The 17,284-nt window shown below is 40.2% G+C and overlaps 1 protein-coding gene across 5 annotated transcripts in view; it reads right to left on the reverse strand.

The window, feature by feature from the left end:
* The window catches only part of Trip11 (thyroid hormone receptor interactor 11), an 81,480-nt gene that overhangs the window by 24,288 nt on the left and 39,908 nt on the right, over positions 1-17,284 (reverse strand). For all 5 annotated transcript variants that reach the window (XM_052738802.1, XM_052738801.1, XM_052738803.1 and 2 more), the window contains 3 exons: positions 14,203-14,366; positions 12,033-12,136; positions 286-385 (listed from right to left, as the gene is read on the reverse strand). In XM_052738802.1, the coding sequence (XP_052594762.1) occupies positions 286-385; positions 12,033-12,136; positions 14,203-14,366 (368 nt within the window). The remainder of the gene's footprint in view (positions 1-285; positions 386-12,032; positions 12,137-14,202; positions 14,367-17,284) is intronic.

The following is a 17,284-nucleotide window of genomic DNA, read 5'->3' on the forward strand; positions in this document are numbered from 1 at the left end:
GGGAGAAGATAAAAATTGGACCAGTCAAATCAGTCTCCTTGATCAACAGGGCAACAACCAAAAAGCAGTCACAGCTTGGCAACCAGGAGAACTAACTGGACAGCCATGGCTATCCTAATGACTCTGGTTTCGTTAGATACAAACTCAGATAGACACAAATTGCACATGGGAATGGGAAATGGAAGCCACATCCCCCAGCCTCACTCAGCTGTGCCAACGTATGGCAGAAGACTACACTTGATTCAACATAAGCACTGTTAGAGAGAACAAAGACAAAAGACCTACTTTGCTTTTTAAGTTCTTCAATTTGTTCTTCTTTTAGATCTAATTGTTCTGTAAGTCTTGAGGCCGAATCCAACGCAGCATTTGCTTCATCCAAACGTTCCTGGGAGGTAGGGGGAGGGGAGGGAGGAAGAGGAGGTTATTAAAAAGCAGTATGCAAAACTACAGGGCTGGATGACACTTCAGAATCAATCAAGAGCTCAGCTGGTGGTGAAGCTGCACCTCTGTGACCACTGGCAAGTCTGTGCGGCCTACTGACCTCATACTCTTTCCCAATGCATCACTGCCCTTTTAGAGAAACGAAGTATAGGTGTTACTAAAAGATAACATAACGAAAAATGTTAAAGTAACAATAACAAGATAAAAAACTTAAAAAATATATAAAAAAGTCAAGAAATACAGCAATAAATGTTTTTGTTCTTTTAAATTTTTGTAAGCTAACATCTAAAGGGATGCTTCATTATAACTACTATTATACATCTTTGTTCTGTTTATACAACAGTTGGATCTGCTCTTATATGAAAACCTCATTGTGTACACTGCTTACGTATTTCTCCTCATTGTCTTGCCATCAGTTTGTGTGAGTACTTTGGACGGCAGATAGGAACGCTTTGTTCTCTGGGCAAAGAAAATAGAGTCACTCATTGGTCTACTAATTAACCCCTTTTTAGTGAATAACAAAGAGGTTCTCCTTTACTCTTACAGTTTCTTGAGTTTAATCTGGATTAAGATCCTCTTTACTTCTAGATTGTACACACAGTCTAGAATTTATTATAAGATAGTTTGTTCTCTGTATTTAAATTTTTTTTTTTTTTTTTTGGTTTTTCGAGACAGGGTTTCTCTGTGTAGCTTTGCGCCTTTTCCTGGAATTCGCTTTGGAGACCAGGCTGGCCTCGAACTCACAGAGATCCGCCTGGCTCTGCCTCCCGAGTGCTGGGATTAAAGGCGTGCGCCACCACCGCCCGGCAAAGTGGGTGTGGTGATTTTTTTTGTTGTTGTTTTTTGTTTTTTGTTTTTCGAGACAGGGTTTCTCTGTGTAGCTTTGCCCCTTTCCTGGAACTCACTCTGTAGACCAGGCTGGCCTCGAACTCACAGAGATCCGCCTGGTTCTGCCTCCCGAGTGCTGGGATTAAAGGCGTGCGCCACCACCGCCCGGCTAGCTGTATTTAAATTTTAATATAGCATTTCTCATTGAATATACTTTTTTTTGACAATTCCTAGCCTACTAAATGTCAGAAGAGTCACCCAGCACTATACCATCAAAAGCATTCTCATATCCAGATGTGGTGGCATAGGCCTGTACTACTAGTGAGGCCTGTACTTCCGGCATTCTAGAGGCAGGAAGGTTCTGCCAATCTGAGCACACCAAGACCCTATCTCAAAACAAACAAAAATTACTCTCAGAAGCCAAGACTCCTACCAGGTAAGGATTCTTGTTTTGATATAACTGGAATTTATTTCTCTATATGATATAAGATGGAGCCCAACTTAATTTTTTCTGTATGGATAGTTTGCCAATGGCATTGTGTGTGTGTGTGTGTGTGTGTGTGTGTGTGTGTGTGTGTGTGTGTGTGTGTGTTTACTTTGAGAAAGGGTCTTCCTATGTAGCCCTGCTTGGCCTGGAACTCCCTATGTAGACCAAGCTGGCCTTGAACTGGCCCCTGCCTTTTGAGTGCTGCGATTAAAGTCCTGCCCAGCTAATATCATTTTTAGAAAATCTTCTTTCTCACTAAATTAAAAATAATTCAAATTGGGCTCTTTCTGTCTCTGGCCACCATAGGGAGAGGAGCTGCTGCCATGTCCATGCATCTGCAATGGGGAGTCCTGCAGAACTGCTCCAGATTCCTGATCATGAGAAATAAACAGATGAACAGCACCAAGTTCAGTAATCTGAAGTCCTACAACTCTTTCTGCTACAACAGGCTGGTTCACCCCAAGACAAAGGGGTTGTGTAGTCATATCAGGAAAAACCAGCCACTTTCTATGTGAGGACTACCATTAAGAATGCATGGGCTGCCGGGTGGTGGTGGCGCACGCCTTTAATCCCAGCACTCGGGAGGCAGAGCCAGGCGGATCTCTGTGAGTTCGAGGCCAGCCTGGGCTACCACGTGAGTCCCAGGAAAGGCGCAAAGCTACACAGAGAAACCCTGTCTCGAAAAACCAAAAAAAAAAAAAAAAAAAAAAAAAGAATGCATGGGCAGCCTCAGCAGCATCAGTCACATGATCTGCAAGAACAGTACTGCCCTGATGTGGGCATGGTGGCCATTCGCAGAGCCAGTGGCATCCTGTGAAGCCAGCAGCCTGTGGTGGTGAAGAGGAAGCCAACCCATACTACCAAGAGCTCCTGATCTCTTCAACCCAGAAGCAATAAAGAGTCCACTGACTTTTTCAACTGCTACCAAAAAAGAAAAGAAAAAAAAAAATGCTCAAATCCGTTTCATTTTAAATTCTCAAATATATTCTGGGCTCCACTTCTGGATTATTCTTTTGTCCCACTGATCTAGACCACATTGTATTGGCTCTATTTTGATTTAGTCCTTCCTCACTGCTTTTCTTGGTTCTAATTTTTTGGTTATCCTTAAGAATTTACTCATGTAAATTCCAGGCCACGTTTTGGTCTGAATCTTGTCTGGTGTGTTACTAGGATAGATTACAGTCCTTAGTTATTCATCAGTTACTATGAGGGGCATTCTGCAAGCATGCTTCAAGTCCTTAAGGAAAGCTCATCCTCCAGAGTAACCTGGAATGCCCTGGTTGGGCCAATCGGAAATTCTTAAAGGCAGAGACTGGGCTTCCCCCAAAATGACAAATCCCTTTGGTGGACAGCAGCTTCTTCCTGTGCTCACAGAACTCCCTCCAGCTGTGACTGCCCTAACTGCCTGAGGACAAAAGCTCTGTCCTGTGCCTGTGAGTTCCAGCCAGGCCTTTGATGTGGTCTTCCCATCTTGACTGCCAGCCCTCCAAACTCCAGACTTGCTTAGGCCAGCTCCAACAACCATGTAGCAATTCCCTGTAATCAAGTACATGTGTGTTCACATATTATACACATAAATATATGGGCACATCCACTCCTTACGAATTCTAGTTTGTAGGAGTTGAACTCTGATAGGAGGTCTGAAGTGAAAAATTTAAATAGAAATGTATTATTCCAAATCTATAAATCTAAATTTGATATAAAGAAAATTTAAATAATTTTTAAAAATCTAAACATTAAAACAAACAAAAAAACTAAAACACAACATCATAGTGTTGGTATGTATGAAGTAGGGTTTGTGGTTATGCGGCTTTGTTGTGCTGGAAATAGAACCCAGGGTGTCATAGGCACTACACAAGCACCCCCACCCCTGCACCCCAACTCCAGCCCTCTTACAAAGTCAATAAAGAAGAACAAGCTTCTTTGCACATTAGCATTTATATTTTGTTATTTTACCATTTGTTTGGATTTTATTTCACTTGTTCACCTTTTATGTTTATTAATTCCTTCTGGCTTATTTTGCTCTTTTAAAATTGATAAATTATATTTTAAATTAAGAAGAAAACTAGTTTTGTAGAAAAAGATCTGGATTTACACTTTAAGAGTCTCATAGACAAGATAATCTGATACCACTGGACACAATTAAAAATGTTGAACAAAAATATATCTTTTAGTCAGTTGTGATGGTATACACCTTTAATCCTAGCACTCGGGAGGCAGACGCAGGATGATCTCTGTGAGTTTGAAGCCAGCCTGGTCTATGGAGCAAGCTCTAGGACATCCAGGACTACATAGAGAGACCCCATCTCAAAAAAACAAAACAAAATACATCTTTCTAGATCCATTAATAACTTTGATAAAGTAAATGGGACACTGGAAAGCAGGGCCTATTGGAAGGTGTTTGGGACACTAGAACACTGTCCTCCAGGAAGAATGAATGCCACTTCTGCAGGAGGGGTCCGTAATAGAAAGGAAGAGTGCAGGCCCCTCCTTGCCGTGTCTCTCTAGTCCTACAATGGAATAAACCAACAAGAAGGCCCCTCTCAGGTACAAGATGCTCAGTATTTGAGTTCCTGGCCCCTAGAACCATTAGCTAACAAAATTATTTTCACTATAAATTACCCTGGCTATAGCCAAAACAACACAAAACAAATAATATATCTTCCCACCCAGTGTGGTAAAACTTCAAAGTCTGGTAGTGTATCATGTGACAAGGATGTAGAACAAGAATCATGAATATATTAAGAGTCAGAGTAACTTAACATAACCATGTTTAGAAAACTATCGTCCTAACCATAAAGCTTAGGTTGTCATATATAGCCTATAATTTAGTAATTCCAATAAAAGCAAACCTGATAGAAATCTGTATGTGTGTATACCATGAGATGTAAACAAGGAAGTACATAATAAGCACATTCTTGTACAGACGAATATAAAATGTCCTTCACACCCCAGTTGCAGGTCAGCAGGCAAGACATCTGCTGGCCTGCCCACCACCACCCCCTATCAGACCCTGTATCTAAAAGCCCCACTCCATCCCCCAAACCCACCCATTCCCCAAGACCTCGGTAGCTCCCCAATAGGATCAAGAGGTGAGTGACTCCTCTCCCAGCCGGTCAGCCCAGTCTCTAGACCCTAGGCCCCAAGGCACAACCTGTGCCCCCTTCTCACCCCCACCCATTGCAGCCCCAGTTGCAGGCCAGCAGGCAAGACTTCCCCACCACCACCACTGGACCCTGAAATCTACAAGTCCCACTCCGTCCCCCAAACAAACCCAATCCTCCGAGACCCCAGCAGCTCCCCGAGACACAGACACTCCTTGCACTGATTGGAGGAAGAGATGGGTAGACGCCAATGCAAGCATACATTCAACAACATAAAGAGCAATACGGCACCAGCAGAACTTACAAGAGCCAGACCTGAACACCCAAGCATAGAAGAAGCAGAAAAAAACGACCTTAAAAATGACTTTATGAAGATGATAGAGGCCTTTAAAGAGGAAATGAAAAATTCCCTTAAAGAAATCGAGGAAAAGACAAACAAAAAATTGGAAGACATTATTAAATTCCTTGAAGAAAGCCAAGAAAACTAAGAAAAAGCAATCAAACAGGTGAAGGAAACAGTTCAAGACTTGAAAATTGAAATAGAGGCAGTAAAGAAGACACACTGAGGGAATGCTGGAAATGGAAAATCTGAGTAAAAGAATAGGAACTACAAATGCAAGCATAACCAACAGAATGCAAGAGATGGAAGAAAGAATCTCTGGTGTTGAAAATATGATAGAGGAAACAGATTTGTCAGTCGAAGAAAACATTAAAGCCAACAAAGTCATAACACAAAATGTCCAGGAAATCTGGGACACCATGAAAAGACCAAATTTAAGAATAATAGGGATAGAAGAATGAGAAGAATACCAGCTCAAAGGCACAGAAAATATATTCAACAAAATCATAGAAGAAAACTTTCCCAACCTAAAGAAGGAAATGCCCATGAAGATACAAGAAGCTTATAGAACACCAAATAGGTTTGATCCCCCCAAAATAAGTCCCTTCACCACATAATAATCAAACCACTAAACATATAGAATAAAGAAAGAGCATTAAGAGCTGCAAAGGAAAAAGGCCAAGTAACATATAAAGGCAGACCCATTAAATAACATGCAACTTTTCAACGGAGACTCTGAAAGTCAGAAGGTCCTAGACAGATGTTATGCAGATACTAAGAGACAACAGATGCCAGTCCAGACTATTATACCTAGCAAAACTCTCAATCGCCATAGATGGAGTAAACAAGATATTCCACAACAAAACCAGATTTAAACAATACCTATCCACAAATCCAGCCCTAAAGAAAGCACTAGAAGAAAAATCCAACCTAAGGAAGTCAGACGCACACACGAAAACACAGGCAATAGATAATCCCACACCAACAAATCCCAAAGAAGGGAAACACACACATACTATCACCAAAAAATAACAGGAATTAACAATCACTGGTCATTAATATCCCTCAATGTCAATGGGCTCAATTCACGTGTAAAAGACACAGGCTAACAGAATGGATACGAAAACAGGATCCATTCTTCTGCTGCATACGAGAAACACATCTCAACTTCAAAGACAAACACTACCTCAGAGTAAAAGGTTGGGAAAAGACATTACAATCACATGGACCTAAGAAGCAAGCTGGTGTAGCTATCCTAATATCTAACAAACTAGATTTCAAACTAAAATTAATCAAAAGAGATTGAGAAGGACGTTATATATTCATATCAGGAAAAACGCATCAAGATGAAGTCTCAATTCTGAACATTTATGCCCCAAATACAAGGGCAAATACATATGTAGAAAAAACATTACTAAAGCTTAAATCACACATAAAACCCCATACACTAACAGTGGAAGATTTCAACACCCTACATTCGCCAATGGACAGGTCTGCCAGACAGAAACTTAACAGAGAAATAAGAGAACTAACAGATGTTATGATGCAAATGGACTTAATAGACATCTACAGAACAGTCTACCCAAACACAAAAGTATATACCTTCTTCTTAGCACCCCATGGAATCTTCTCTAAAATTGAACACATACTCGGTCACAAACCAAATCTCAACAGATTAAAAAAAAAAAATGGCCGGGCGGTGGTGGCGCACGCCTTTAATCCCAGCACTCGGGAGGCAGAGCCAGGCGGATCTCTGTGAGTTCGAGGCCAGCCTGGGCTACCAAGTGAGTTCCAGGAAAAGGCGCAAAGCTACACAGAGAAACCCTGTCTCGAAAAACCAAAAAAAAAAAAAAAAAAAAAAAAAAAATGGAATAACCTCCTGTATTCTATTAGACCACCATGGTTTAAAGTTAGAATTCAACAACAACACAAACTACAGAAAGCCTATAAACTCATGGAAACTGAATAACACTCAACTGAATCACCAATGGGTCAAGGAAGAAATAAAGAAAGAAATTAAAGACTTCCTAGAATTCAATGAAAATTAATGTACTACATACCCAAACTTATGGAACACTATGAAAGCAGAACTAAGAGGAAAGTTCATAGTTCTAAATAGCTACATAAAGAAGTTGGAGAAATCTCACACTAGCAACTAAAGAGCATACCTGAAAATTCTAGAACAACAACAACAACAAAAATCAAACTCACCCAAGGGTAGTAGATGCCAGGAAATAATCAAATTGAGTGATGAAATCAATAAAGTAGAAACAAAGAGAACAATACAAAGAATCAATGAAACAAAGAGTTGGTTCTTTGAGAAAATCAAAAAGATAGTCAAACTTTATCCAAACTAACCAAAAGGCAGAGAAAGAATATCCACATTAACAAAATCAGAAACAAAAAGGAAGACATAACAACAGACAATGAAGAAATCCAGAGAATCATCAGGTCATACTTCCAATACCTATACTCCACAAAATTGGAAAATCTAAAAGAAATGGACAATTTTCTGGATAGGTACTACATACTCAAATTAAGTCAAGACCAGATAAACAATCTAAATAGACCTATACCCCCTATGGAAACAGAAGCAGTCATTAAAAGTCTCTCAATCAAAAAAAGCCCAGGGCCAGATGGTTTCAGCACAGAATTCTACCACATTTTCAAATAAGAGCTAATTCCAATACTCTTCAAATTGTTCCACCAAAAAAAAAAAAATCAGTAGCCCTCCTATATACAAATGATAAACTGGTCGAACAAGAAACCAGAGAAACATTACCCTTCATAATAGCCACAAATAATATAAAATACCTTGGGGTAACTCTAACCAAGCAAGTGAAAGACCTGTATGACAAGAACTTTAAGTCTCTGAAGAAAGAAACTGAAGAAGATATCAGAAAATGGAAAGATCTCCCATGCTCATGGATAGGTAGAACCAACATAATAAAAACGGCAATCTTGCCGGGCGGTGGTGGCGCACGCCTTTAATCCCAGCACTTGGGAGGCAGAGCCAGGCGGATCTCTGAGTTCGAGGCCAGGCTGGGCTACCAAGTGAGTTCCAGGAAAGGCGCAAAGCTACACAGAGAAACCCTGTCTCGAAAAACCAAAAAAAAAAAAAAAAAAAAAAAAAAAAAAAAAAAAAAAAAAACGGCAATCTTACCAAAAGCAATCTACAGAGTCAACTCAATCCCCATCGAAATCTCAACACAATTCTTCACAGACCTTGAAAGAACAATACTCAACTTCATATGGAAAAACAAAAAACCCAGGATTGCTGTGGATATCATTCTGTATAAATAAAACACTGGTTGGCCACTGACCAGGCAAGAAGTAGGCAGGACAAGGAGAGAGGAGAATTCTGGGAAGCGGAAGACTGAGTCAGGGAGACACTGCTAGCCGCCGTCATGACAAGCAGCATGTGAAGATGCCGGTAAGCCATGAGCCACGTGGCAAGGCATAGATATATGGAAATGGATTAATTTAAGCTATAAGAACAGATAGCAAGAAGCCTGCCACGGCCATACAGTTTGTAAGCAATATAAGTCTCTGTGTTTACTTGGTTGGGTCTGAGCTGCTGCGGGACTGGCGGGTTAGAGAGATTTGTCCTGACTGTGGGCCAGGCAGGACCAGGAAAACTCTAGCTACACAGGATAGCCAAAGCAATCCTTTACAATAAAGGAACTTCTGGAGGCATCACAATCCCTGACTTCAAGCTCTACTATAGAGCTATAATAATAAAAACAGCTTGGTATTGGCATAAAAACAGACACGTTGATCAATGGAATCAAATCGAAGACCCTCAATTAATCCACACACCTACAAACACCTGATTTTTGACATAGAAGCCAAAGTTATACAATGGTAAAAAGAAAGCATCTTCAACAATGGTGGTGGCATAACTGGTTGGGGGCATGTAGAAGAGTGCAAATAGATCCATATCTGTCACCATGCACAAAACTCAAGTAAAAGTGATCAAAGACCTCAACATAAATTCAACCACACTGAACCTGACAGAAGAGAAAGTAGAAAGTAGCCTAGAATGCATTGGCACAGGAGACCACTTCCTAAATATAACACTAGTCGCACAGACACTGAGAGCAACAATTAATAAATGGGACCTCCTGAAACTCAGAACCTTCTGTAAGGCAAAGGACAGGGTAAGAAAGACAAAACAACAGCCTACAGAATGGGAAAAGATCTTCATCAACCCCACATCTGACAGAGGGCTGATCTCTCAAATCTATAAAGAACTCAAGAAACTAGACATCAAAATACCAAACAATCCAATTAAAAAATGGGCTACATAGCTAGACAGAAAATTCTCAACAGAAGAATCCCAAATGGCCGAAAGACATTTAGAGAATTGCTCAGCATCCTTAGTCATCAGGGAAATGCAAATCAAAATGACTCTGAGATATCATCTTATACCTGTCAGAATGGCTAAGATCAAAAACACTGATGACAGCTCATGTTGGAGAGGATGTAGAGCAAAGAGAACACCCTTCCACTGTTGGTGGGAGTGCAAACTTGTACAGCTATTGGAAATCAGTATGGCAACTTCTCAGAAAATTGGGAATCAATCTACCTCAAGACCCAATGATACCACTCTTGGGCATATACCCAAGGCATACTCAATCATACCACAAGGACACTTGCTCAACTATGTTCATAGGAGCATTATTCATAATAGCCAGAACCTGGAAACAACCTAGATGCCCCTCAACCAAAGAATGGATAAAGAAAATGTGGTACATATACACAATGGAGTACTACTCAGCAGTAAAAAAACAACATCATGAAATTTGTAGGCAAATGGATGGAACTAAAAAAATATCATCCTGAATGAGGTAACCCAGACTCAGAAGGACAAACATGGTATGTACTCACTCATAAATGGATACTAGATGTAAAGCTAAGGATAACCAGACTGCAACCCACAGCTCCAAAGAAGCTAGGAAACAAGGAAGACCCTAAGAGGCATGCATGGATCGCCTAGGGAAGGGGAAACAGGTGAGCTCCATGAGTAAACTGGGGATGAGGGCAGACAACAGAGAGTAGGGGATGGGGGATGAGAACATGAGGGAACAGGATGGTCGTGCTGGGGGAGAGACAGAGAGGGAGAGTGATGAAAGAGATATCTTGAAAGAGGAAGACATTATGGGTTTAGGGAGAAACCTGGTGCTAGGGAAATTCCCAGGAATCCACAAAGACAACCCCAGCTTAGATTACTAACAATAGTGGAGAGGGTGCCTGAACTGGCCTACCCTGGTAATCAGACTGGTGAATACCCTAACTGTCATCATACAGCCTTTATCCAGTAACTGATGGAAGAGATGGAGAGATACATAGCCAAGCACCAAGCCAAGCTCCAGAAGTCCAGTCAAAGAGAGAGAAAAGAGATTATATTGGGGGTGGGGTGTAGATCATGACGGGGAAATCTACAGAGACAACTGAACCAAGCTTATAGGAACTCACAAACTTTAGACCAACTGCTGTGGAACCTGCACGGGACTGGACTAGGCCCTCTGAGACAGTTGTGTAACTTGGTCTGTTTGAGGGGCCCCTGGCAGTGGGATCAGGATACACCCCTAGTGCATAAGTTGGCTTTCTGGAGCCCATTACCTATGGTTAGACACCTTGCTCAGCCTTGATGCAGGGGGAAGGGCGTGGTCCTGCCTCAGCTGAATGTACCAGGCTTTGCTGACTCCTCATGGGAGCCCTTAACCTTTTGGAGGAGGGGGTGGGAAGGACGAAGGGCATGAAGGAGGGGGAAGGCTGGGGAAGAGCAGGAGGAGGGATGAGAGGGGGATCTGTGGTTGGTGTGTAAAATGAATAAAAAAATTCTTAAAAAAAAAATTCCTTTCCAGTAAACGGGAAAACAAGGTGAACATCAGTTTCCATAGGAAACAAGTGAAAGGATTGTGGCAGAACACAGGAGAACTGTAAAGGCAGCATTCCAATTGTGGTGGGGAAGAGAATGTGGGCATTTGCTAAATTGCTATCCTTCTATTGTGTACATATTTTATATATAATATTATACACATTAAACATTTTACAGCCACTTAGTATTTAATATAAAATTTTAAATTTTCTTAGAATATCAACAGTCCTAAATAAGCATTGTCACTAACTCCAAGTAAGGGGATTTGATTAGTTTCAGCAACTATTGTCAGAATCCACCTATGACTGAGGAAATTGTCTCCAAAACCCAAAGCAAGTCACTTTGGTGTCATTTCTCTACAGCGGGGTTGACTTCACCGATACCTTCCATGACTTTTATATATAAAATGGAAAATCTGCAAGAGGCTTTAAAAGAAAAGACTGAGCATGGGGACTCATACCTGCAATCTGGCATCTGGAAGGCTGAGAGCTCAAGTGCAGCCTGGGCCTCAAAGTGAGACCCTGACTCAAAAAACAAAAACAAAACAAAGCAAACTCCCTCAGATTACTAAAATCAGTAAGAAAAGAGGGGACCCTTCTGGTTCTAAAAGATTAAACAAGATAATATATGTAATTTTAATACATATCAAATACAACATACAAAACATTTTGTTCAAAAGAGAAAAATTCAACTTAATCCTGCAGATTAATTTGTTCTCATTTTGCATAGTCCCTAAGATACTGAGGTGTGCTAAAGCATTTCAAGTTCCTTTATCTCACATTCACTGTGACTGCTCTCAATTTTGTCACCTGGGAGATTCTGAACCTGACAATTTATTGCTATACCCAGTAGGAGGCTGGAAACCATCACTCAAACAGTAAATAGTAGATGAATGGTTTCTGAGACTATTTCCAAGACACAGATCTGAAAAGAAAGCATTTTGCCTACCTGCAGCGATAACACTTTTCCTTCCAGAGTCTCTGCTTTTTTCTTCCATTCAGCTAAGAGCTGGTTTTGCTTTTCTAATTCAGCAGAATACATAGCTTTTTCCTCTAAGGACAAAGGAAAGTTATAGTAATATTTTGCAATAAAGCTGGAATTTGGCATCACTTGGACTTTTAATAATTAAAAACAAAACATTTAAATACCTCAAAGGGAAGTACAATTGTTGCAGTGAACATATCAAGTGTACTAACACCAGGGGCCCGTGTGCCTTGCAGGCTCTTCTCGTCTGTGTAATAAGCCCATTCTGTTCCCTCTTTAGCCTCCTTGCCACACTCCTTAGTTCTCAGAGACAGTCTAGAAATTACATTAAAAACTAGACTTTACTTTTTGGTCCCACTCTGTAGCCCCGGCTGATGTGTAACTCAGAGATCAGCCTGCCTTTGCTTCCTGAGTGCTAGGACTGAAGGTGTGAACCACCACACCTGGGAATTGTATATTAAAGACCTCAACTAAATGCACGGCCCTAAAGGGTCACACCAGTACAAATTTAAAGATTTTCTTAGGCACAAAGATATCCTCTAACCCCCAATAAACTAGCGGTTAACCCAATTAATAATTACCATATGTACTGAGTCAACAAATTTTTTGATGGTTCAGTGATATAAAGTGGGTAATCCTAATCAAAGTAGGGCGAATGTGAAAAAGCAAAATTCATTCTTAGTTGCCAGGCGGCGGTGGTGCACTCCTTTATTCCCAGCACTCAGGAGGCAGAGCCAGGAAGATCTCTGTGAGTTCGAGGCCAGCCTGGTCTACAGTTCAAGATCCAGGACAGGCACCAAGAAACCCTGTCTTGAAAAACAAACAAACAAACAAACAAACAAAATTTGTTCTTAGCATAAATAAAAATGTTCTGGTCTCTCTTAATGTTTCTCTAAAATGTATTTTCCACTTAGAGTAGAAATGTAGCCATCTCAAAGCACAAATGAACAGATAAGAATAAGCTAATATTTCAAAGGTCAGCAATTACAATGATTAACACGTAAAAGGGGCTTCAAACTCTAGAATCTCAAACCTAATCATTCTAAGTGTGTGTCATTCTCCTCTTGTATGAGCTTCTTTTACATTTTCTTTCTCTCTCTTCTCTTTTTTTTTAAGTTTTTGAGATTTTTGAGACAGGGTCTTCTCTATGTAGCTCTGGCTGTCCGGAACTCATGTAGATCAGGCTTATCTCAAACTCACAGAGACCTGCCTGCCTTTGTCACCCTAGTTTGGTATTAAAGGTGTGTGCCACCGTGCCCAGTCCCTTAATAAATATTCATTTATTTACTTTGTGTGTATGTCTGAGTGCACTCGGGCCACAGTGTGCATGTGGAAGTCAGAGGAGAATTTGCAAGAATGAGTTCTCTCCTTCCAGCATGTGGGTCCTGGGGAATCAAACTCAGGTCATCATGCTTAGCAACAAGCACCTAGTCACCGAGTCTTCTCACCAGCCCTGTGAGAAGCCCTCCTTTATCACTTGATTCTCCTTCTTCATTTTCTTTACCTTTCTAACTCAACTTCTGGCTCAGTGGTAAGTGTACTGGCTGCTTTTCCAGGGGACACAGGTTCAATTCCCAGTACCCACATAACAGCTCACAACTGTCTGTAACTCCAGTTCCAGAGATCCAATACCCTCACACAGACAAATGTCCAGGCAAAATACCAACACACATAAAATAAATAAAATAGTTAAAAAAAAAAAAAAAAAACAGATGGCAGTGGTGCATGCATTTAGTCCCAGCATTCAGGAGACAGGCAGGCAGATCTCTCTGAGTTAGAGGCCAGCCTGGTCTACTGAGTGAGTTCCAGGAGCCAGAGCTACACAGAGAAACACTGTCTCAAAAAACCAAAAACCAAAAGCAAAAAAAAAACAAAAAACAAAAAAAAAACCCACAAAAGAGTTATACTCCACATTCATCTTAATTAGTAATATACTAAAACTTTAAAAAAAAATCACAATAATTTTAATCATAAAAGGAGTATGAATTTACTTTTTGGTGGAGACTTACCTCTCCTCTTAACAAGTCAGTAACCATTTAGGGATTTCCTATACCTACCTTCATATTCAAATAAGGCAAAATTACCATAACTACAATTTTTCTTCACTAAGACATCAGCCAGGTAAATAACGCACCTTGTTGGAAGTGTTCGAGAACCATCTGCAGGTTGGCTAGTGACAGAGCATACTGCTTTACTTGTTCCTGAGAGACAGAAAGTTGCAGGGCAGTCTCATCCCTCTGCTTGGAGATCACATTCAATTGTTCTTGCAAAGATTCTACTTGCACACTGGCTTGATGACTTCAAATAAAAGAATAAAGGCAAACTGCTTCATCTGCTTAAGTAATTTAACAAAAAATGCTTTCCCTACATTTTAATACATTAAATTCCAGTTATATTGCAAGGTATTTAGTGACTATGTAGCAAGACACACACAAAAGGCTTCTCTGCATTTTTTACTGGTAAAATCAAACATTCACCAAGTATTCACTATCAAGTGCATAGTGTGGAGTCATTAAGTCCATTCACATTGCTGAATAAGCACTGTCACCATCCACCACCCATCATCTGTCAGTCCATCCATCTCCAGAGCTCTGTCTAGTTTTACAAACTGAGATTCCGTACTTCTCTGATTTGACTTTCCCTACATGTGGAGTGTTAAATTCTAGTTAAGTCACAAACAAAAAGCCCTCAAGAGTTCTTTGAGCTGTTTCTATTATCTGTTTCATCCTGTGAAAGTGATTCTCAACAAATGATGGCCCTTTTAAAGATTAAGAATTAGGCTAAGGGGCTAGAGAACTGGCTCAGAGGTTAAGAGCACTGACTGTTCTTCCAGAGGTCCTGAGTTCAATTCCCAGCAACCACATGGTGGTTCACAACCATCTATAATGAGATCTGATGCCCTCTTCCAGTCTGCAGGGATACATGCAAGCAGACACTGTATGCATAATAAATAAATCTTTAAAAAAAATTAGGCTAAATAAGAAACTATGCCTGCCCCTCAAAAAAGGTTTACAAGTAGCATGCAACTTTCAAGTTTTCATACTTAAATTCCATAGCATAATTTATCATAAATTCAAATCTGCAGGGACTTTCAAGGTCATTTTGTCAGCTTCAGCCCTAATAAGGAATGGACTCTGATGACTCCTTTCTGCATCTCACACATGGAATCATGGTGAACCCATAACTTTCCAATGGCCATCCCACTGACAAGGCGTTCTGATTGCTTATCTTCTATTAACTTTCTGTCTATGTTACAAACACATACAGAAGCCTTATCATTTCTCCAACTATGAACCCAGAGATCCCTAAGAGACTTATACAGCAACTGTATTTGTTGCTTTTCCCATTACTGTGACCAAGTACATGACAAGAAGCAACTTAAGAGAGATTATTGGCTCAGTCTGCGGGCAGATACAGTCCATCACAGCAGAGAAGTCACAGTGGCAAGTTTGTGTAAGCTGCTGGTCATACTGCATCCACAGTCAAAAAGCAGACAGCAGGGCATGATTGTGTTTAGCTTGCTTTCTCCTTTCTATCCCATCCAGGCCCTTGGATCATAGGAAGATGCTGTCCACAGTTGAGCTGGGTCTTCCCAGGTCTTCCCAGCTATAGATCCTGCCACAATGGCAATACTAACATCATAGCACCTATCCTGACTAACATCTTTTATTTATTTATTTATAAGTACATATATTTTTTGAGACATGGTCTCACCATGTAGCCCTTGGCTGGTCTGTAACTCACTAAGTAGACCAGGCTGGCCTCAAACTCTTAAAGATCCACCTGCCTCCAAAGTACTCAAAGGCATTAAAGGGACTAAAGGCATGCATTACCACACTTGGTCTGGCTTATATATTATCTCTGGAGGATATCTTTGATGACTGATGATTATTTTTAGAATACCACAGTGTCTTCATTAGTATTTCATATTCGGTTAAACCCTTACTCAAGATTAACTAAAAGCCAATTAAAAGCAACTCACTTGGAAGACATTTTACCCAACAGCACCCTCTTGTGGAAACATAGGTAAACTAAGAGCTAAACTGTCCCCAAATGTCCCCAGGCTTTTATTCATTGAACTTGACTGGTTAGCAAATAAATCAAAGGATGATTGTAAAGACAAATGAGCTTTTCAAATACTCAGAAAGCTAACAGACAACAGGTGTTACTTTGGTAAGGATCAAAATACCACAATGTGGCCTACAGATTGGATTTACTCACATGACAAATATTTACTGTCTATTAGTCTACGTTTAATATATGTTGTGGGAAGATAGATGAACAGCATCATTTTTAGCCACAGGGGAACTCACACTTTCTTTGATAGAGAGAGGTGAAGACATGCAATAATTAACTATACACTAAATGTAAACATAAGAGCCATCAAAGATTCAAAACTCCATACCGGTTCTGAAAAAGACATTACCTCAGGGTTTGGGTTTAGAAATGAGGGATGGGGCACTAGATAATAACCCTTTGTGAAGAAAACAGAATTTGAAAAATAGATGAGAGTCACAGAAAAACTCTTGACAGAGTCAGGTCCATTCTTTAGTGAACATGAAAAAAAAAAAAGTAGGGGGGAAAAGAAATAGGAAAGCAGTATTGGGGAGCTGAGTGATACAGATTGGTGATACAGATAAGGCCAGAGTTCTACTTTGAGGATGCTTAAGCTTGGAAGTTACAGCAAAGGGTAAATAAAATGGATAGAGACTGAAAGTATTAGAGAAAATGAGGGCCTCTAAAGAAGGGTTTTAGCATGTACTGTTATAGCCTGAGGGTGTCTGGGCATTTCTGCCAATGTAATAACACACATGTGTAAATGACCACTCATCATTTTAATTTCCACATGAAACAAGTTTTTCCATCTAAATCAGAAAGCACAATAACATGTCATGTAAGTAGGGAAGGACTCACTTTCAGTGCTGTCTCTATTTACAACCTCTTTGAAGACAGAACTATCTACTGTCTCCTCATATCACCCCCAGCACCGTACACAGTAAAGAGAGAAAAATGTAATATAGCATTTAAAAATATAAATAGACATAATTTTCCTAAAAGTTCATCAACAGTACAATCTCAAAAGTTTTTAAATGCCCCTTTGACCTAGAAGTTCCAATTCTCAATATATACACTTAGGAAATATTCTGACATCAACACAGAAGTACATTTTCAGTTTTCATGGCAATATTCTTAGTTATACTTAAAAGTTAAAACAC

The sequence above is a fragment of the Peromyscus californicus genome, unplaced genomic scaffold (assembly GCF_007827085.1).
Source record: "Peromyscus californicus insignis strain IS unplaced genomic scaffold, ASM782708v3 Scaffold_15__1_contigs__length_86483966, whole genome shotgun sequence".
In the NCBI taxonomy this organism is placed as follows: Eukaryota; Metazoa; Chordata; class Mammalia; order Rodentia; family Cricetidae; genus Peromyscus; species Peromyscus californicus.